A 23,158-nucleotide genomic window follows, 5' to 3' on the forward strand; every position below is an offset into this window, starting at 1 on the left:
TCCTCAAATAATTCATTATTGCCTTTGCTTATGAGGGGCATCTGTGCCCCTGCCCTGCCTTCAGCTGCCCTGGCTTACTTGCCCCTTTGCTTTTTCTCTGCTTTCCTGACAAGGTAAAAACAATGAAAAATCCAGAGTGTAGAGAAAAGATGACTCGATTTTGTGACAAAATACCAAACTTAAGAAGTATTAATGGGAAAATGACACACCAACTGTTGAATGTGCTTGACCCCAGGACAGAAAAATCAGCATTTCCAGAATGCTTCAAGTTATTTATCTATCTTAGTGAGCATATTGTTTGCTTTGAATTTCCATGTTATTTTTCTATCCTAAATGTTTGAATAGCAATGTAAAAATTTAGTATATCACTTATTTGTTATCTATGATCTTAAACTTTTAAGAAGACATTTATCAGTCTGAACTTGATGGCAGAGAGGGAATCTGAGGTTTGTGAGTCAAAGTTTGTCTTCAGATGTGACTTTTTTATTTCCACTGTGATTAATCTGATTGTCAACCATTTTGGGGTGGTGTCCTACAGAGTGCTCTGTGGGTGCAGTGCCTTGGCATGGGTGTAGTACAGGGAGCACTTCATAAGAGGATGAATCTATTACTTTTATAGTAAATACCTTTATCTTTTTGAAATCAAAATGCAAGGTAGAGTTCTTTCTGTGGTAGCTCTTGTTTGTTTGAAGAGAGCTGGAACACTGAATTTGCATCTTGATAGCCACCAGTGGTCTCAAATGCTTTTTATTCAGAGGAACAGACTCAAATTACCTAGATGGCTAAATTGTAGCACCACAGGAAAGCCACGAAAGAACTACTACAAAGCAGAAATTCTTTAATAAGGACTGTTTAATATTAGAAAATAACCCCAGTACTGATTTATAGTTGGTTAGACTTATCTTTCATGTTCTTTAACAGCAGAGTAGTGTCTGGTTTTCAACTCTTCTTTTAAAACCTTTTGGAAGTTGACATTCATGTTGTCACCACACCATTAAACTTGGGCTTGTAAAATTTGATTGCGTTTTGGGCTTTTTCCAAGATATTGATCAAATACTAAAAGCTTTTAAGAAAAATACAATGTTTAAAGTGTACAGATCAGTTGATGAAAGGCTTTATTTACTAAGGACATGAAGGGTTGTTAATAACCGCCTTCAGAGGAACGCAGCACAGTCATTTGAGTGCCTCTTTATAGATAAAAGCATAAACACACTGCACTGGGTGCCAGGTTGGGTTGTTTTTATTTTTTCCTGATTAGTTTCCAGTTGTGACATTTTCATTCATCTTTGTACACCTGGAAACTACTGGTCAAATACACAGTTAATTATCTGGCTTGTGGACTTAACAACCTTCTCCTCTCTGCCAGTCTCTCCCGTTTCCACGCAGTGCTGCAGGGTTTTGCTGTCTGCCTCTCTGCTCCTTAAGAAATGATTTAATACGAAAGGGTTTTTAATAAGTTTTTCAAAGGCCAGTGTTGATGAAAGCAAACTGTAGTATCCCAGTTATTTATCCTGCTAATGCCTGTGCCTGTTAGCCTGGATGGCTGTGAGATGAGCCCTGTGACAAAGACTGATGGTGACAGCTTCGTTGTAGAGCTCCTGAGGAGAATGGTCGATTGTATTTTTGGGACGTGCCTGGTGCTTTGAGGGATTTGCCCTGAAAGAGCCAGCTTTACAAGTGGGTGCAGTTGTAGGAGCAAGGTGGTCAGATCATCTGTTTACAGGGAATCTTGGCAAGTCTTTATTTGAATTTTTCTCCCCTCAGTGGGGTGTTGAGAGCCATGTCTTTCACTGTGGGACTGGGAAAAGGTGAGAATCGTTTGTCTGAAAGAAATGAGGAGTATTCCTGTGTGTGCTGAAAACTGACTGGAGAAGAGAAATGATAATGGGAACCCCCAGGACAAATCTGAAGTGGTGCCATGTCATAGTCATAGCCCACTCAAGTCTGGTACACAACTAGGAAATACTTCAGTGAGAGTCATATGGGATTAAACACCTAAATAAACATATTGCAGTATTAAAAATCATACACACATGTCTCTGAATTGTTTCCTTCCCTGTATGTTCACACCAGTAAAACAGAGATACATGGTATCATAGAATGGTTTAGTTAAAAGGGACCTTCAAGGTCATCTAGCTCTGACTCCCCTGCCACGGACAGGGAGACCTCTCAACTAGACTTGCTCACTCAAGGCCTCATCTAACCTGGCCGTGAACACCTCTAGGTAGGGGCCGTCTGTAACCACTCTGGGCAACCTATTCCAGAGGCTCGACACCCTTCTGCTGAACAAACTTCCTAAGATCCAGACTAACCCTACTCTCCTTCAGCTTGAACCATTCTCCCTTGTCCTGCTGGTACCTTTCTGAAAAGTCCTTCTCCAGCCTTCCTCTAGGTTCCCTTTAGGTACTGGAAGGCAGTTATAAGGTCCCCTCAGTGTCATCTCTTCTCCAGGCTGAACAACCCCAGCTCCCTTGTCTTGTCCTCATAGCATTTTCTTAAAGCATCATTTTTCATATAGAATAAGTTTAGCTTTTCAGTGATTATTTTCTTCTGTCAAATTATGAATTGAGTAATGTTGCCTTTTCTTGAACCACACACTTGGCTAGATTTCTTTGTCAGCTATGTGGTGCCACAGTCTTTGGTTTCCAGAAGGCAGTTTGATAGCTCTTTAGCCAGGGCTGTGTTAACCTGAGTGTTAGTACAGTGCAAATTCAATTATTTCTATATAAATTAAACTCTTCATGAAAGAATTCTGTTGTTGATACCCCAGGGCTTTGGACTTCAGTTTCTTGTTTTCACATAATTATCTACATAAACACTTGCATGGAATTCATCTACTTCATGCCAGCAAAGATTTTACTTGGTGTTCCACATAAATCTTGGGCAGAGAGGTTGATTTGCAGTGCAGACTTACTGAAAAAAAAAAAGGAGGTTTGTATTGGTTTTAATATCTAGAAGCAGTTCATGAGCACAGTCTGGATACTGGGTTGAGGAGAACAAAGTTCTGGGTGATTATACTTCCCTTGTGAGATGGAAAATTTTGGATAAACTACTTTTTTTTCCCCCTCCCCTTAAAAATAATTTTAAGGGTAGTCTAGTGCAGAAGAGCTCCAGGTAGAGTGCACTCACTCTTTTCTTTATGGGTAAACCAATTGGTGATTTTCTGCAACAGTAAATCCTTAATGGCTTCAAACTATAGAAGAGCAGATTTTGATTGACTGTTAGGAAGAGGTTCTTTACCATGAGGGTAGTGGAACACTGGAACAGGTTGCCTGGGGAGATGGATGGAGCCTCATCCCTGGAGATATTCAAAGTGAGGCTCCACAGGGCTCTGGGTAACGTGATCTAGTTGATGTCGTCCCTGCTTGCTGCAGAGAGGGTTGGACTAGATGACCTTCAGAGGTCACTTCCAATCCAGACCATTCTATGATCCTGTAAAAGGTGAAGATTTTGTTTTTAAAACAAAACAAAGATCCCTACAGAAGATTTATTTTCTTTGTGGATAAACAGAAGTTGGTTTTGGTCTGGTGTATATCCAAAGTTGAGTGAGATGTCTGGGAGTCAGGAGTTTCCCCAAGCTGTGATTCTCCTGGGCTGTGTACTTCACATAATCTCAGTGGTAAACCCTGCAGCTCTTTGTACCAATCTGAACATCCTGATTTTGGGAATGCCTCATCAGTTTAAGATGCATCACATTTTATAGCTTGCTTCAGTCTTTCCCTTTTTCTCATCCTTTCTTTGAGAAGGTTGAACCATGAGATTGTTGTGACCTGTCTGGGGTGTAACCTGGGACAACTCACATCTGCTGTTTGAGGCTGTGGATGTGCTCTTAATGCCTGATGACTCGCAGGAGGAAGAAAATCCATCAGTCTTAAAGTGAAATGGAAATCTAGTTACTTGTTTAGTACATTCTGAATGTTGAATGAGAGGTTGTTGATTTCACCCTTCTAGTTGTCATCTCTGTCTCCTGGCCTTATCTGGCTGTCCTAGTGTGCCTTGGCTGCTCCTGTGGGCTCTCTGATGTGGAGTTTGGCATGTTTATGCTACAGTACGCACTGCTCACATCAGGCCCTGTAAAACATACAGCACTTGGAATCTGCTGGTATTAAGATTAAGCCTACAAGAGATATGGGGACAATCTTTTCAGCAGGGCCTGTTGTGATAGGTCAGGTTGGGGGTGGTTTTAAGCTAAATAAGGGAGTTTCAGACTGGAGAGAAGGAAGAAATGTTTCATACTGATGGCAAAGGTTGCCCAGAGAGGTGGTAGGTGCCTCATCCCTGGAACCATTCAAGGTCAGGTTGGATGAGGCCCTGAGCAACCTGCTCTAGTTGCAGATGCCCCTGCTGACTACAGGGGGGGTTGACTAAATTACCTTTAAAGGTCCCTTCCAACCTAAAACTTTCAATGATTCTAAGATGTGAGGTGTGGTCAGAAGACAGTACTTGGCATATCTGCCTTCTCTACTCCTGACTTCCATGAACAGGATTCCACCACATCTTGTCCCTTCCCCTACCAACCAGTAACTCCCTTAATCCGCCCCCCTCCCCCCAACTGGTCATAGTAAGAAAGATGTTCTAATTTATAGTTGGAAAACCAATTTGTCTTGTAGATAGAAGCCTTTTGGTTTAATTAGACTGCTTTGTGGGTAATTGCATAGAGCCTGTAGTATATTATGGCTGGTTGTGGTTTATTTGTTATTGCTGTTTTGTGGTTGGTTTTCTGGTTTGGTTGGTTGGGTTCTTTTCCAAAAAGAAAGAAGAATTTAAATAGCCAAGTAAGTGTAGACTTAAATTACCTAAATCCTCTCAGTATAGCAAAGTAAATCTAGCACTGCTTATTTCTGGTTTGATGGAATTCCTGCTGATCTGCAAGAAGGGAACTGAATGCTTGAATTCACAGAATTACAGAATGGCTGGAGTTGGAAGGGACCTGGAAGATCATCTCGTTCCAATCCCCCTTCCACTGGACCAGGTTCCTTTAACCTGGCCTTCAACGCCTCCAGGGAGGGAACATCCACAACCTCCCTGGGCAACCTGTTCCAGTATCTCACCACCCTCACTGAAAAGAATTTCTTCCTAATATCCACTGTAAATCTGCCCTCCTCAAGCTTTGATCCATTCCCTCTCATCCTGTCACAAGAAGCCCTTGCCAAAAGCCCCTTCCTGGCTTCCTTGCACGTTAACCAGCTTCCCTGGTATTCACATTGTTACTATCTTCTGTACTACTTCAGCATGTAACATGTTTTTTTATACCTACTAACAAGAAGTCATGTCTTCAACAGCTTCAGTCTTTGATACCTTCCATCTTGCATGTTCTGTATTGTATGGATATGCACAGATGGGCATCAGTAGTGTCAGGCATTTTGTGGAGCTGTATGGTCAGGTTCTGGAGACAGGATGGATGTAGGTTAGTTGTTCTGCCACGTCTGCAGGTAATTGGTGGTGTCACCTTGGGAAGGACATCTTATTTCCATACTGAGTTTTACACTTATGCTTGCTCTCTACATTGCATATTATTTTCAGGAGTCTTTTCTTTTATTATGTTTCTTTTAGAATTCTTGGCACAACCTGAGCTTAACCTCAATTAACACTTCCAAGTATTAAAATATTTTAATGAAGAGCAACCATTTTGCTGACATGGACTGGCACTAACTAATAATAGGCTGCAATTTTCAGAGCAGCCTAAGGGAATTACACCCTCTAAATCCCTGTGAAATGCAGAATTCATGCACCTGCTTGAGGCCTTTTTGGAAAATACCAACTGTAACATCAAATTCTTTGCATTTGAGTAGGTTTCTTGCTCGTACAAATTAGAGTCCCAATTGAGCTCACAGAGGGAAGCTTACACTTCTGTATCAGAGAATCACAGCATAGTGGGGGTTGGAAGGGACCTCTGAATGTTATCTAGTTCAACCACCCTGCTAAAGCAGGATCACCCAGAGCAGGTTGCTCCAGATCACAACATCCTCTCAGCCTGCTCTTTTCCAGGCTAAACAGGCCCATGTCTCTCAGCCTTTCCTCCTTACAGAGATGTTCCAGTCCCCTCAGCATCTTTGTAGCCTCTGTTGGATTCTCTTCAGTAGTTGCCTGTCTCTCTTGATCAGGGGAGCCCAATACTGGGCCAAATACTTCAGATGTAGCTTCACTAGGGTAGAGTAGAGAGGGAGAACCTCTCTTGACCTGGTGGCTGCACTCTTCTTACTGCATCTTTGCTGATTTTGTTCTGTTGTTCAGTAGGCTGCTTCTGAAGGGGTATTAATTCATCTCTTCTGGACAGCTGTCTAATAAAATAAAGGGGGGGGGGGTGTGGAAATCTCACAAAGGGGAGATCTATTACATCTGGATGTCTTCCCTTATCTGCAGGGATGTAGGGAATACTTCACATTAATTGAGTTACTTAATGGCATGATTTTACAGAAGTGGCTGTGCTTCAGTGTGTTTCTGCTCTGATGGGTACTCTCTTCAGATGATATTGATGTTCATCACACTTTTGATGTATTACTGCCAAGGAGGAGGACAAACAGCCTTCAATAATTTTCTTTGTGTTGACGTTTTTATTAAAATACAGTGATGCAAATTATCTTAAGAAGGTAGTTGGGCTTTGAAGTGGTTTTGAAGTGGCAATTCTGGCCGTGCTGAATAGCTGAGGAAGTGTAGACCATGGTTCTCCTCAAGTCTTTTTATGAAGGGGTGTTGCATTTCTGTGCATAGCCTGGTCCTGTTGGGACTATTTATAGCAGAGCTCGTTAAGCACACTTATGTGTTCTGTCCCTACAGAATAATGGTTTAAGAATAAATAGTCTAGTGGAGAGATTCTCAAATCCTTTGTTTCCCCCTGTAAATTATTACTAATATTGCTAATAACTGTGCTTCAAGAGATAATTATTCAGACTTATTATCTTTTTACCATATTAAAAAGTATTCTTTAAGTAGTTAGTCTGTGAGGATTAACTAAACCTCACTGAATACAGTTTTCTTCTCTGAGCAAGACAACAGCCCCCCCAGTTGCAGGGGAGCATAGAAGGCTGGCAATGGTTGGAGGGATTGAGGAGCAGTCACACAGAATTCCAGGCTGGCAGAGAACCTAAGGATCATCTGGTTCAACCTTTCTGGGTGATGGTGTAGCTGAAATGAGCTGGCCCAGCCCCCTATCAAACTGAGTCTTAAAACTGACCAATGTAGGCTCAGCTTCCCTTGGGAGACGATTCCAGTGTCTTCCAGTCACTCTGACCATCAAAATAGAAGAGAAGACCCTAGACGTGCTGCTGGTGCAAGCAGGTTTTAACAGACACGCACAAGGATGAAAAAAGGGCAAAAGAAACACTGCACAAATTCACTAACTCATTTTTGAAGAGTTTTTTAACTGATGGAAGAGGATGAAAGCAGAAATCCTGATGCTCCGTAATAATAGCAGAATCGTTTTCCACATTTCCCTCCCCCCCATCTCTCTTGTTGTTTTGTTTCTGAAAATACTTTGAAATGTACAGAAGCTCAATGGTGAATTTGCTCAGACTGTTTCCAAGACAGTAGTTTGCTGTCTTTTACTGAATCCTGACAGTTGGAAGCAGATGACTAATTTTCTTTTTGAGGTATTTGCACTGTGGGCGTATGGCATGACTCCCAAGACAGCAATTCAAGTGCTTTCACCCTGTAAATACATTTTATATTACACTCAGGTTAGTTAGGGAGGGAAGGGCTTTATAAAAAGTGCATATTTTAATAGGGCTGTCTAGTGATTTAAAAAAAAAAAAAAGCAGGAAGGAAACACCACCACCCTCCTGAAAAGACTGCTTTTGCAGCAAAACTCTCCTTGCAGATATGTGATTTGGACAGCTCGGTGACAGTTGGGAAAGCTTCTCTTATGATCTGTGGGAATTCACATGGATGTATTTAGCCCCAACATGTTCTGCTTACACTTTAATTGTTCCTTCAAAGAATTCACCAGCATTTCCAGATTTAAATAGTGCAATTGTGCTTTTCTTGGTCTTTGTGTCACTGCAGCTAATCTGATGGAAGAGTCTCGAACCTTAATTTCCCTTCAAAGCCTGCTGAACCCTGCTGGAACAGGGAGGTCTGGTGGTGAATATTTCATCTTGTTTTTAAAGTCTGTTGAATACCAACTAGATCTAAATCAACTGATTGTTCAGAATACTTCAAATAATTTTCCTTTGAATTGTGGCTGTACATTATATGCAAATAAATAGCTGGAATATATTAAGAAAAGATATTTTTTGAGACTCAGAATATATATTGGTTTCTGAGAAAGCAGATTAAGATGAAGTAACTTTGCTTAGAAGATTGTGAATCTTTTCACTTGTTTTGCGTCTCTTCTACATCCAAGTAGTTGCTAACAGCTCACTTTCATCTCCATTCATCATCTTTTGCTTGCTGAAAAAGCTCCTACCACTGTATTCCTAACAAAGGCTGTGTAATAGCTAGAAGCTAGCTGTGCCAGCAGGGTTATTTAACACAGTGCTCTTCATCTTAAATGTGTCCAGGTACTCTGAATCCCTACAACATCTGCTCTGGGAAAGCACGTGAATTGGGAAAGTTTTGCCCTTTTTATCCACTTTTGACAATTTGATCTGAAGCTTTGGTTATGAGCAACAGAATGAATTTGTCCAAATCTAATGAACACTCCTATCCCAAACATAAATCTCATCAATTTTTGAAGGTCTATGAAATACTGTGCTATGGAACACTCATGTTACCTGCCCTTGCAGATCTAACTCCAGGCTGAATTTTAGTGTCTCGTTCAGAAAAAGTGTAGTATGGTCTTCTGGGGTGCAGTAAGAAGAGCGTGGCCAGCAGGTTGAAAGGAGGTTCTCCTGCCCCTAAACTCTGCCCTAGTGAGGCCATATCTGGAGTGCTGGGTCCAGGCCTGGGTTCCCCAGTTCAAGAGAGACAGGGAACTACTGGGGAGAATCCAGCTGAAGCTTTAAAGTTGCTGAGTGGAATAGAGCATCTCTGTGAGAAAGGTTGAGAGACCTGGGGCTGTTTAGCCTGGAGAAGAGCAACCTGGGAGAGAATCTTCTTAATGTTGAACTCTTGTCAGTGGTGACCAGAGACAGGGCAAGAGGCAACAGGCATAAACTGGAACCCAGGAGGTTCCGCTTGAAGAGGATGAAAAAACCTCATTGCTGTGAGGGTGCTGGATCCCTGGAGCAGGCTTCCCAGAGAGCTTGAGAAGTCTCCTCTGGGGAGGTTCCAGACCTGCCTGAACATTGTGGTCCTGGGTAACCTGCTGTGGATGACCCTGCTTTAGCAGGGGGTTGGACTGGATAATCTCCAGAGGTCCCCTCTAACTGTTACTGCACTGGGATTCTGTAATATGAAGTTAAACCTTGAATGACTCTCAGATAATCAGCTTTCATTTAGAGTTACTGAGAATTTTAAACAGGAGTGCTGAGGGATGGTCATGTGGGCTGACAGCAGGGATTGAAATAGTCTGCAGTAGGAAATGCGGAGCTTTGGCATGTAATGAGATTGTTGCAGTGACAAGGTATGTGGAGCTGTGAAGTGTGTAGTGTTCTGCACTGCCATGTCTGCTTGGGGGGAATACAGAAGGGAGAAGGCTGGACTGTTGTTTTATAGCTTGGAAAAAACAGATTACTTACAGTTAGGGCAGGTAAATGGACTTTTATGGTGTCTTAATACTTATCCCGCTTTCATGGAAGAGTAAGTAAGCATCTGAGTGATGGCTGATCTGGAAATGAGCACAGGGTGAGGGCATAGGACCTGTCATGGGTACACATGCAAAGAATTTGTCTTAGAACTGCTTTAGTGACCTAATGGAAACGCATCAGTGATCATGGAATGCATTTTGCTTGGATATGGCTCAGAGTTTAGTGTGACACACAGACACCTATTGGTCAGCAATGAAGCCTGACAGCTCAGCTATTAGTAATTAGAATTAACTCTCTACTTGGAAAATGAGAGGGAGCAGCTACACAAATGTCTGTAAGAAAAGGAAGAGAAGGATGTTCTGTTGTGTGAACTAGAACATAAAAACTGCTACTGCAGTAAGTGGGAGGCTTTGGTCTAAGACCAATCTTTATGGAAACAGTGAGAAAAGGAGATGTATGGATTAGAATGAAAAAGAAACTTATCATCCATTCCCTGGCCCAAAAGCACTGATTTGTGAAAAAACTACTTATTTTTCTTGACTAAGGAAGATGCATCCCAAAAGATTTCCTGTCCGCTTTAGAAAAGTCAATCGTTACAGTTTCCAAGGTGTTTTGGTGTGTTCCTGTGCTCAGGAATGATCTGTAAATGATGTGCACTCTGAAATTCAGTGGTAGTGATGGCAAAAAGGTAGGAATTCAGGAGGTGGTCTCGGCTAGAGTTAACAGAGTGAATGTGATGGCTCCAAAGAACAGGCAAAGTGGATATGTGTAAAGATGACAGAGTTGAAAACGAAGGTTGTCATCGTACACTTGTTCCGAAGGACTCCTCTTACAGGCTCTTAAAACGTGGTGGTGGCACTCAGTAGATGATACAGTTTGTGCAACACAGATGGAATTTGTTGGATTCTTTCTGGTTTTCATATATTTATTTGCAGTGTAGCTGTCTTCTTCTGTTAAGCTTATGTTATTTATTGCTTCCTTCCATTTCCAGGTTTGCTCTTAGGAACGATTTTCTTTCCTTTGCAATGTCTGTAATTGAAAAGCAAAACAAAACCAAGGAGGGGGGGAAATCCCAAGTGAAACCATGTCATGTTATTTCTGCAGCTAGCACAGTACTTCTAGCAGCTGTGCTTTCACAGGCTGTATTCTTGTGAACCCTCTGAGCTTTCTTTTCTCCTTCAGTGAAAGAAGAAAGTCCTCATTCTTTAAGAGTGTTGGCTTGTGTGTGTAGATGGATTGAGACAGGCAGCAGAGGTGGTTGCTACCCTTATTTGCTGTCTCCCTCCTCTGAGCTCAATAGCTGACTGAACCTGAAGTATCTTCTGAAAAGGAGGAAAACAAACAAACTAGGCAATAATTGCTTTGGCTACCTGACTTAGGTTTTCCTCAGTAAGGATGATAAGTTTATGCTCATCTCTTGTGACCTTGAGGATGATTGCTTGCAGTATTTTAAAGATAGAAGTACTGGGGTGAGGATGCTGTCTCTGCTGGGGTAAAGCTCTCTTCTTTGGTGCAACAGCCACCCAGACACAGAAGAGTGTTGTCTGTTTTCTGTTTAGGAATGATAATAAGAGACATAAATATCCTTATTCATTGTCAAATGACATTTAAATTCCATCCATGAGAACATGTTCTTTCAAAGGAGGAGGCTGGAACTGCTTGTTTCATGAATGTTTGCGGAGAGCTCTTTAAAATTCCTCAACCACTCTTGGCTAATAAAGGAAAATAAATTATCTCTGAAACAGGTTCATTTAACTCTTGTCTGATGTATAGCATTTGGCCTGTCAGAGTCAAAACACTGTGACTTATATTGTATGGCAAATTGAGTACTTTGTTTATCAAAATGGCTGATTTGTTGTATAATAAGAAGGGCCCAGATTGTTGTTACTTTGCACAGGAAGGATTTAAAGGGTAGGTCATTGGTGTTCTCCAGCAGCAAAACATTTTGATTATCTGTTCATCTTCTGGTTTATGTTTTATAGGTGTTCCTCAGCCAGGTTTAGGAATTGGTGACTTGCATTTTGCTTACAATCCTGTCAGCCGTAGTGAGGCTCTATGCAGAACAAAATTGGGCTTGCTCCATTGAATGCACTGTGTCTGAATTACAAACAAATGTCTCTCTAGTTGATAGAGGTTGCTAACAGTTAACTAGAAGAGAAACAAACATCATTTGGAGCATAGAACTTGGTTTGTATTGTAAAGCTGCACCTTGCATCGTGTAATATTCAGTGGGGTTTGTTTTGTTATTTTGTTGTTGTTGTTTGTTTTTTGTTTTTCAACTTTGAGCTGGGAGTCCTAATTGAAGCTGTAGCTCTGTTGGTTTTATTCATGCACGACTTAACTCAGACATCATCGACTGCCTTTTGCTGTGATGTAGTTTCTGGTTGTGGGCTTTTTGTAGAAGCTTCCAAATGGTAAGGTATCATTCCCATTTTGCCAAATACTTAGTAAATAAGTTGCACATAAGAAATCATTTTAATAATTTCCTTTGATACTGAGGGGTCACAGGCTGATGATAATGATTTCTGTATTCATCCCCAAATCTACCATGTGTTATTTAGATAGGTTTAATACACTAAACCTAGGCTGTGCTTCCTGACAGCCCACCTTTTGCATTCCATGACCAATAAATGGGGCCTGATCTGGGGTCAGAGGAAGAAAGAGGCCATGCTGCACCCTCAGAACCTGAGATTTGGCTGAGCAACATGAGCCCTGGGCTCTGGAGTTACTCTGTGTTTCTTGCCCTCCTCCTCCAGCAGTTTCCCCTTTCTTTTCAGCAAAGCTGAATGCTGTATGTGCTTGCTAATTGCAGATAATGTAGTACTGACATTTTGAAAAGTACACATAGATGATATTCACCCAAAGGATGATACTACCATCTTCAGAGATGCTGATACAATTTTGCTGGCATAGACTCATTTAGTGATGAATTGCAGTAATAGCAGTTCAAGACCTACAGCATATTAGTGAAAATGAATCCACTGAGCACTAGTCCCATGGCACTTACAACAGCACTTAAAGAACACAGATTTTCTTGAAGGGAGAAAAATCTGATTAAGAGATTTAGCTATGGGTTTGGCTTTTGCTTTGTGTTGTTGTTGCTGTTATTTACTTGCAGTGCCTTACTTGTGTTTTGTTTCCTGATGGATGTTGTTTTACAGAATTTAATACACATAAGAAAGCTAGGAGAATGCCATCAACATGGAACATTGGTTTATATTTTAGCAGATGGAAGACTTGTGTGTGCTACAATAAGCACAGGACGCAGCAGTACTACTGCTTTTCAATTCATGTTACATAGAATACATAGAATACATAGAATAAACCAGGTTGGAAGAGACCTTCAAGATCATCGCGTCCAACCCATCACCAATCCAACACCGCCCAAGCAACTAACCCACAGCACCAAGCACCCTGTCAAGTCTTCTCCTAAAAACCTCCAGTGATGGCGACTCCACCACCTCCCCAGGCAGCCCATTCCAATGTGCAATGACCTAAAGTGTGTTGTAAAAGGAAAAAAGGAAAAGGAAAAAGGACTGACGTGCTGAAATTGAAGAGATATGTAGTAGTTTGTGTACACAGTGGTGGGTCTTGGTGGCAAAAATGCTGTAGGAATGCAATAATTGGAAAGAATTATGTTCATAAAAGAATGAGGCAACCTATTATTGAAATAGTTGTCTGAAGGAAATAGGGATAAAGACAGCTTTATGTCAATAATGTTTTGGTGTTTAGCATGAGGACAGAGTGTTCTTTCAGTTCTGGAGCAAGATCAGTAGAGAACAGAAATGTCCTAAGCATAATGCTGGATAACTTTGTGCAGTCTCCTTAGGATTCACCCAGGTGCTAGAAAATGAAAGAGGAAATATGCAAGTGTGTGTCTTCCTTCTTTCCCTGTTCCCCATCTCTGCACCTATTGTACTTAGCTGGGAGGGGACACATTTGGGACATACCTAGAGCGTATGGAAGAGTAGCTTGAAGCAGAATCCTTTTTCTGCTCTCAGTAAGTTTTAAGGCAGAACCTTTTAATGTATTAAAAAACAAAACAAACCAACCAACCAAAAAAACCCAAAAAAACCAAAACCAAGCAAACAAACAAAAACCAACACCACCCCAAACCAAAAAATAACAACTCCCCTATGGAAATCTCACTTTAATTTGTAGGTAACTTTGCTTCCAATTTTTATAGTTAGCCTTGACTACTGGTGTAACTGCCACTGGTTATGATTTTGGTGTTTATAATCAAAGACCCAGTAAAATGTCTTAATAGGCTCTTCCACATATCAGAGGATATCATGTTGGAATAGATTTCCAAATGTGTGCTGTATCTTCTGTCTGAAAAGACTTCAAATGCATGATGATGTGTCTTTAGGTGGTCATTTCACCATTGCTGGCCAAACTGTGGGAGCAAAGTGAAGGAGTGCTAATAAATAGGCTCTTTTTGGTCAAATATAATGTAGTCTTGCAGACTCTTATGCACAAATCTGTGAATTTAAGAGGCAGTAGAAATATTCTGAAGAACTGATAGCTACAGAATCATAGAATGCCAGGTTGGAAGGGACCCCCAGGGTCATCTGGTCCAACCTTTCTAGCTGAAATGAGATGGCCCAGCACTTTGTCAAGATGACTCTCAAAACTGACCAGTGTAGGGGAATCCACTGCCTCTTGGGAGGCTTATGGGTATTTATGGGTAGTTCCACTGCTTTAGGGCTAATACAGACAACAGTATTGTCAAGCTGAAAACTACAGGAGGTTTATTTGAAGGTCTGAGCAGACATTAATGGTCTGGTAAAGACACCTTTGTGCTGAGGGCAGGGATACCCTCCTTGTCTTGGCAGCATTGAATGGGCTTGCTAATGTTAGGGTAACGAAAGATTATGAATTTGCTGTACTTGTTGCTCTGCTATCTTTGGGAAAAGATAAGAAATTAATATATAGGTGTATGGAGGCAGCAGTGGTATTTATAGCAGCTGACTGTGGGTAGATGTGTGTGTGTGTGTGTGTGTTCGTGTTCACACACGCAGGGCTCTCGATCAGATGAGTTATGATGAAATATTTTTCTATACTTCTTGATTTGACAAGTAGCATGCCACTTCTTTCCAATTCTCCTGCAGCTTCTCTAAGTTAAGAAAGAGGAATACTTTTTCTGAATAATAATTTTTAAAAAAAAACCCCAAACAAACCCAACTATAAATCAGTAAGCTGATGTTGCCTTCAGCTAGATCAAGAAGCTTCCCATTCTGAAGATCCAGGATTTGACAAGCTATTCTAAAAATACTGTAACCAGCTGTAAAATAAACTAAAACCGCTAGGGCTGTGTTGACAGCATTGTCCAACAGCTAAGATGATTTTTTAATGAAAAACATGTTGAATTTTTAGGATGAACAATGTGATCTCTGCATTCCTAGAGGAAGAGTTGAATTGCAAAGCTTGAGACATACCTTTCTTGACTCAAAAGCACTGCTCCAAGCAGCACAAGCTACTGGTTTCTAATTTTAAAATCCAGTTTTCTTCTGACAAAGTGTGATTTTAATTAGGGAGGTATTGAAGACCACACAAAACAGCCCACATTCGTTTTGAGGTGCGTTCACGGTAGATGAGCTAAGGCAAGTAAGTCTGCCAACTGCTTGTTAAGGTAATGTTCGATGGGTTGAACTGCCTAGGTAAAGACTAAAGGTATCTATGTAGTAACTACTATTTGTAATGCCTTTCGGGTTGATTTCAGTTAGGGATAAACAAATCTGTCTTGCTTGAGTTTGTCATGTGTTAATGTGAATGCTGTAAAGAAGACTTTGAAATGCAAAGTTTTAATTTAATTTCCTTCTGAAAGAAATATCATTAAAAATCCAGAAGGTGGAAGTAAACCAGATAAGATTCATCTGCCATTAATGGAATTATTAATAGTTGTCATAATATCCCTTAATCTTAAAAAGGTAAGTCTCTTACAGAATTAAGGTTTTCTGCTGCTTTTCATGCCGTGTGAGGTATCATTGTTAGTACAAGTTGCTGATGTGAAAGCACCCTTGCTAATCATGTTTGGAGAGCGGCTTGTTAGAAAAGGTACTAGAAGAGATACTATAGGTCCTTCATCGAATAATTGCATCCTAGGACAAGCAGATATCAAATCTGCAAGTACTGCTGGCAGATTTCTCTCGGTCTCACCTCTAAAGCAGCAGAACCCAGTCCACATGAGAAGTAACTGCAGAGAAACGTGTGGTGGTGGGTGGAAATTTACATCATCAAATTCAAGGGCAGGACTTACTACAAAAGGCTTTTAAACCAACTTATTGAAAAAGCTTCTACTCACCCTTCTCTGTGAGCTTCTCCTTTCTCTAGTTCCTGTATAACACCCAACAACACTTTTATGGTTTCCTGACTAGAGCTGATCAAATTTTCCATCATTTGAAGCTGCGCTTTCAAGTCCACAACTTCCGTGTGAGGCACAATTTGTTGGCATTCCTCGCTCACGGCAACGGCCGTCTGGCAAGGCTGGTTCTCCCCCATGGGCGAAACCTTGAGCTGAAGGGTCTGTTCGTTACATTCGGTGGCTTGGCACTGCACGCGCGTTGAGCAGGCTCGAGCATCTCCCACCTGGGGCTGGACACCGTTCAGGTGCACTGTCCTCTTTTTGTCCTCCTCGGCTGCTGAGCACGGTGACCAGTCGGGCTCGGCCGTGAGGTTTGCTAAGTCGGGCTGTGAAGCGTGAGAGCCTGATGTTGGTAAATAAACGGTGGCCACTTCAGTCTTGAAGACCCTCCCGTGGAGGGGCTGGGTGATCTCCTCGCTCCCCGGCCGCCCCACCGCTTGTCTTCCTCGGCTGGGTGCCCCGGCAGCGGCCAGCTCCTCCAAAGAGGGATTGGATGAGTTTGGCAGAGAAGAAGGAGGCGGCTCTTTGGGAGAGCTGTGCAAATCGCCGCTTTCCCAGGCCTCAGCCCCGTTGTCACGAGCCGCCAGGTTGGCACGCTCGTTGATGTGGGAAATGAACTCAGCCGTCTGCAGGCTGCCGGCCTTCCTGCTCCACTGAAGGGCCTCCTCTGAGCTGCTGCCCTCCTTGTCCTTCACATCAATGAGAAACCCGTTGTTTTCGCTCTTGGAGGTGTCGCCGGTCGAGGCGCTTTTAAGAATATTCCCTTTTTTCCGGTCTAGAGGAAAGGTCTGGTAACACTTCTTGAGATCGGGTGAAGTCTGAACTCCTGTGCTCTTGGTGACGTTGGGTATTGACCTCCGGGCAGGCACCGTCATGTACTTGCGATAGGCTGTTTTGTAGGAGATGGCCTTGGCTTCTTTCTTGTCGGGGTCCTGTGTGGTGGCCAGCTGTTTGTCCCTCTGCTCGTTCTGGGCCTCGCAGATGTCTTTAAACCTCACCTGCAGGGCTTTGTTTCGTTTCTTTATCTGCCGGTTGGGATCCAGTGCGTATTTCATCTCCAGCGCCAGTGAAGCGGCTGGCTCAACTTCACTTTCCGAGGCGGTGAGTAAGCATTTGCTGGGCTCCTTACTCACCATGATGCCTGCATTCAAAAAAACAGTTCAAAAAGCCTCATGTTACCACAGAAATGCTGCTTTTTCCCCAAAGAAGTTGTGGTGTTTCAGGTAATTTCTTCTGCTTAGACTGAAATGGGTGCCACTTGCAACCTTTTTGATCTTAACTCTGAATCCTTCATATTAGACTTTGGTGTTTTGCTAGAAAATAGTTTTGTTGGTTTTTTTTAAGCACACAATCCCAGCATGCTGAGGGTTGGAAAGGACTTATGGAGATCGTCTAGTCCCACTCTACTGTTAAAGCAGAGTAGGTTGCCCAGGATCATAATGTTCAGGAGGGTTTAGAGTCTCTCCAGAGGAAACTCCACAGCCTCTCTGGGCAGTTTGCTCCAAGGCTCCAGCGCCCTCAGAGCAAAGCAGTTTCTTCATGTATATGTGGAAATTCCTGTGTTCCAGTTTGTGCCCACTGCTCCTTGTCCTGTTACTGGGCACCATTGGAAAGAATCTTGACTATGCTCTTGAATCCCACTGTTTAGATACTGATAAGCATTTTTTTAATCTCACTTTAATACCTGCTTCTCAGAGAGGAGTGGAGTTCGCCCTGGGTTTTGTGGCACCAGGAGTATTTTCCCAGACCCCTTTCTAGAGGACAGGTACCATGACTGTCGTGCCATGGATTCCACCCCAGCAAGGGAAGAATATGGAGTCTCAGGAAGCAAGTCAAAGCAGGATGTCCAGGGAGGTGGTGGACTTACTATCCCTTGAGGTGAGCAAGAAATGTGTGGCACTCTGGGACATGGTCTAATGGCTGTGGTGGTGTTAGGTTAAAGGTTGGACTCAGTGATCTTAGAGATCTCTTCCAACCAAAACAATTCTATTGTTGAAAGTCATTGGAATTTACTTGATAATAAAAAATACAGGGAAAATGAAGAACAATTGTCTTTGTACTAATAGAAGTTGAGAGCACTGACTGTCCTTAATGCTTCTGTAATGCAAATGTTTAGTTGCAAGAAGTGTTAAACCAACATTATTTTTAACTGTGTGCTTGCTTATGAAACATTTCTTCTGTGTAAGGTACTCTGCATCTTTCTAAGACATTAATCAGTAATCAGATGTGCCATTACTTGGATTTTTGTTTAAAAATGTAGAAACAAACCCCAACAAAACAAACACCACCACCCCGCCTCCCCCCAACCTTATAGCTACACCTAAGACCCAGATAAAGCTTAATTCTTGCTACTGACTGGTTAGCACTGCTGCATGCACAACATTTATGAACTATTGAAGCTAGTGGAAGAAGTCAGCACTGCATCAATTAAGGTTTTGCTTCAAATGCGAAACAACCTATCCTTTGCTAGGAGCAGTAATATGCCTTTTTAATAGAGCTTCTCATCCCAAAGGATCCTAATGCACTAAAAAGAAAGAAAGGGAAAAAAAGAAACAAAACACAAAAAACCCTGTGATGATTCACAGAAATTACTTAATCTGCCAGTGAAATATCAGAACCTCCTCAAGGATGAAAAGATGCCAAGTGCTTAACACAGCACAGAGCAGAAAACCCACCAGCTCGGTCGTTGCACAGATCATAGGGGATCTGGAGTAACTGCATAGTTAAGACCTCGTTTTTACACCTCATTTGAGGGTGTCGTTTTTCTGTTCCTATTGCATAAATTTCTCCCTAATGCTGAGATTTACTGAATTACCAAACTGTCATTTAATCCAAGTGGTCTCCCATTTAAACACTGATGTACCCTCAGAGGGACTCAAGAGCATGAAGTAAAATGAGTAAAGGGACTTTAAGGTATTTGAAATACATTTTAAATTAAAATACAACTCTCTACAACTACCTGCAAGGTGGTTGTAGCCAGGAAGGAGTTGGTCTCTTCTCCCAGGCAACCAGCACCAGAACAAGGGGACACAGTCTCAAGCTGCGCCAGGGGAGGTTTAGACTCGAGGTGAGGAGAAAGTTCTTCACCGAGCGAGTCGTTCGTCATTGGAATGGGCTGCCCAGGGAGGTGGTGGAGTCACTATCCCTGGAGGTGTTCAAGAGGAGATTGGATGTGGAGCTTGGTGCCATGGTCTAGTTGTCATGAGGTCTGTGGTGACAGGTTGGACTTGATGATCCTCGATGTCTCTTCCAACCTTAGTTATACTGTGATATTTTTGTGAGGCTCTTGAAGAGTTAAGTGCCACAACAGCATCTGTTTTAAATTTCCATTCAGTAGCACAAGGAGTGAATCCCCGTGTCTAGTTTGTATTTAATTTTACTAAAACACAACAGATGAATGATTTTTCTGGGGAAAAGTGAATGTTTATGAGTTTTAAAAAGTAATAGTAACATTTTCCAGAAGTTAGCAAGGCACACGGATGTAAATGGCAGACAATCAGTGTGCTGCAACATTGGACTTCTGCCTTATCAAATTGCTTTCAAAAAATCTCATGCAAGTGCATACTTCATTTGGATTCTTTTTCATTTCATGTTTTACTTCTTTGGCCAAACTAATCTGCAAATAACTAACTGCAGTATTCTAGAAACCATCTAGTTTGCCTTTTTCTCTCTAACTTTTCAGGCTCAGTGAGCAGCAGTCATTTTAGGAGAAGTTTCTGCTTCTGTGTGATGTAGGAGAAAGTCTCCAGCAGAAAGCAAAAAAAGAGGGAAGATGCAGGACAAAAAGAATCAAATAATGGAATCTAAGATTGATAGATACTAGTTTTGAACAAAAAAAAAAATATATATATGCATACACAGCTCTAGTATCTGATACCAGGGTGAAAAAAACCAACCCTTTTGGGGAAATGGAGTGCTGGAGGGAAGTCTGATGGTAGAGCTGAATCAGAGCAGGGTAGTGAAGTGGTGTTTTGTACTTTGTGCCCATCCAGGGTAAGGGCAAGCTCAGTTATCCCTCTGCCTATAATACATTATGTATAAAATCAGACTGATTCTTTGTGTGTGTGGGGGTGTAAACAAATTAACAACTTAGGGATAATTTTTGTTCCAGTTGAAACCCTAAATAAGGAGTCAGTTGAGCTTTGTGGGGAATATTGGTATCCTGTACTGGTTGTTTTGGGCTGTCGCAGAGGGGTTGGACTAGATGATCTCCAGAGGTCCCTTCCAACCATCAGCATTCTGTGATTCTGTCTTTTAATTAGAGCAATGTTTGCCAAGTGAAGTGATGCCTTTATTTGAGAGACGTTCTGCATACAGAGCCACAGCCACTCACGGCTTCCTGAGATGGTGATGGTAGGAAGTACATCATCCATCCATCCATCCGTCTGTATATCTGTTTATCTAGGGGTGGAATTTTGGAATGCTTTATTAAATTATGAAATGCTGTATGAGATCCAAACCTGACCCATTAGCCTGCAGCTGGACAGACATTAGACACAGCTAAAAGATGATGTGAAAATTACTGTCAAACCCCCAAACTGTGCTTTCATTAATGTAGAACTGGAAGCAAATATCTCAGAACAGTCTGGTAAATTAATGAGTTTACCAAAAAAGCCCAACCCTCAATACAGTAACAGCAGAGCCATTAATCCATGTTTTTAAATCTGCTAAAAGGAGTTCATGCACTACGAAGAAATTGAAGCAAATACAAAATGCTCTTTTTAGACAAATGTGAAACATTATAGAGTCACAGAGTAGTGGGGGTTGGAAGGGACCTCTGGGACACAAAAGGTTACCCAGGATCACAGCACCCAGGCAGGTTTGGAATCTTTCCACAGGAGATTCCACAACTTCCCTGGGCAGCCTGCTCCAGGGCTCCAGCACCCTCATACCAGAGTTTTCTCTTTAACTTCAAGTGAAACCACCTGTTTTCTAGTTTGTATTCATTGGTCCTTGTCCAGTCACTGGGCAGCACTGAACAGGACCCAGCACCATCCTCACTACCTCCCTTCTTTAATTATTGATTAGCATTGATTGGGAAGATCCCTCTGTCTGCTCTTCTTCAGGCTAAACAGCCCCAGGTCTCTCTGCCTCTCTTTTCATTAGAGATGCTCCAATCCCTCTGAACAGGTCTGTCAGCAGGTCCCACTGTGTGTCTGGGGAGCAAAACTCTCCATGACAGGTCTGAAGAGAGGGGCACACATTTTTACCCAAAAAGTAGTTTACCAAAATTTTGTCAGATCTGAAAATCACTTCTTCCAAACATCTCTCAGGATACCTTAGAGCTGTCAAACCAAGTCTCCTGGCACTTGGTGATTTGACAGTAGGATCCACTAACATACAATTTACTTGAAGTATTGGTTTCGTGTTTTATTACTGCACCTCTGACCTGTCTCACTTTACAGATTATTTCAGATACCACTTGAATCCCATCATGTTTGGGGCTGCAGGATCACTGAGTCTGTTTGGAATGACTTAATGGTTTCAGTTGGTGGAGTCCATAACCTAGATGAAACCAGGAGTCTGGTGATATCCCACAGAACAGAAATAAATAAATGGGGTCCTGGATCCTGTGATGCAGCTAATTTTAAGCATGTCTTTAATAGCCAATACATTGATTCTTCACAAATTGCTTGTCTCCCTTTCCCAATGGCACAGACCTGATTGATGCAGCTAATTTAGAGTTTCCTATTCCCACTAGTAACTTGGACTAATAATTTTATATATATCTGTGATTAAGAATGACAACCACCAGAAGAACTCCCCCTTCTTTTTTCTAAGCCTTACTTGGATCTCAGTGTCTCTAAGGAAAACTAGATGTGCACATTTGATGAAAGAATGGTTGAGCAAACAGTTGATTGTGAGTTAAATATTTAAACATGGAAGAGTTTATATAATCCTGTTTTTGTTTTGTTTTGTTTCATTTTTGTTCTGGATGAGGTGTTGACTGCAATTTAGGTACTAGCATTTACAACATTGCCTTCTGGGAGACCTTGCTTAATCGTTCAACCTGCACTTCAGATCAGACAATGCTAGAGGTCTGCCTTGTCCTGCTGAAGCTAGTGCTGACATTGATTCTGCTTTCCTAGGGAGTGGGAGATGACATGGGTACAGCCTGGACCCAGCCTAGGAAGGACATCTGGTTGTAATGTGTTTCCTTTCCCTGCACTACTTCTCTGTAGTTCTGCTGCCTGTTTCTCAGCTCTCTGTTGTTTTCTGGAACAGAAACACAATTGTTTTCTGGCATATATAACATGTGTGGCTGTGAAATACAATAGAAGCTGCAGGAGTTTTGGATACTTGAATACACTACCAAGATGGAGTTTCTCAGCTGAGTACTGTGGAGTTTATGGCTCACTCTGTCAGGAAGCTAATCAAGGCTTTGACTTTGAATTTTAGTTGCAGATGACAATTAAATAAAGGTAATAAACTTTTTGTCTGTAGTTACCCCAAACCAACTTTGATTGCATGAGGTGATTTGCTAAGCTAAATATTTAAGTAACCACAGAGCTTAATTTTCAATTTTTAGCCTTGATTTGTTTATAACCTTCTGGCTGATTACCCTTAAGCAGTGTTCTCTTATGTTTGAATATGGAAATAAACTACTAAATGATAATAATGAAATGGTGGTGTACAGAGAATCCTTAAGTTAGTAGAAAAGAAAATCTCCAGGGTAAGCTATGGAAACCACCTTCTTTATTATTTCAAGTTCTCAACTGCATATTTTATTCAATTAAATAAATCCTTCCCTTTCAGTTCTTCATGTATTGATGCTGTCCAGATTTTTTTTTTCCCCCTTCAGTTCAGCAATGCACTTGGGATTTCTGGGAAGAAGACCAAATTTATGTTTCACACCTTGATTCTGAGGAGCAGTAGGTATACAATAGTCCCTTTTAGATCTCTGTCAGCAGGTGAAGCTGAGGTGCTTAAGTAAACCTTTGCAGGACTTTCAGTCTTAATACAAAACTTTGCAAAATCATAAAATGACAGACTGGTTGGGGGGGAAGGAACCTTTAAATGTCATTAGTCCAGCCCCCCCTGCAGTAGGCAGGGACATCTGCAACTGTATCAGGTTGCTCTGAGCCCTGCCACTGTACTGCAAGGTGAATTATGGTGTTGAATTTCCAGACTAATTTGTTAATGAAGGAAAAGGAAAATTGTAGCTTAC

The 23,158-nt window shown here is 41.7% G+C and overlaps 2 protein-coding genes across 3 annotated transcripts in view; one reads left to right on the plus strand and one right to left on the minus strand.

Moving 5' to 3' along the window:
- Positions 1-23,158, plus strand: part of DOCK1 (dedicator of cytokinesis 1) — a 347,686-nt gene that overhangs the window by 127,517 nt on the left and 197,011 nt on the right. The window lies entirely within an intron of this gene.
- The window catches only part of INSYN2A (inhibitory synaptic factor 2A), a 45,474-nt gene that overhangs the window by 10,381 nt on the left and 11,935 nt on the right, over positions 1-23,158 (minus strand). For both annotated transcript variants that reach the window (XR_008462955.1, XM_054174762.1), the window contains exon 2: positions 15,931-17,131. Coding sequence is in view for 1 of the 2 variants with exons in the window: in XM_054174762.1 (XP_054030737.1) it covers positions 15,931-17,126 (1,196 nt within the window). In the remaining variant the exon portion in view is untranslated. The remainder of the gene's footprint in view (positions 1-15,930; positions 17,132-23,158) is intronic.

Source organism: Dryobates pubescens, chromosome 30 (assembly GCF_014839835.1).
Source record: "Dryobates pubescens isolate bDryPub1 chromosome 30, bDryPub1.pri, whole genome shotgun sequence".
Lineage (NCBI taxonomy): Eukaryota > Metazoa > Chordata > Aves > Piciformes > Picidae > Dryobates > Dryobates pubescens.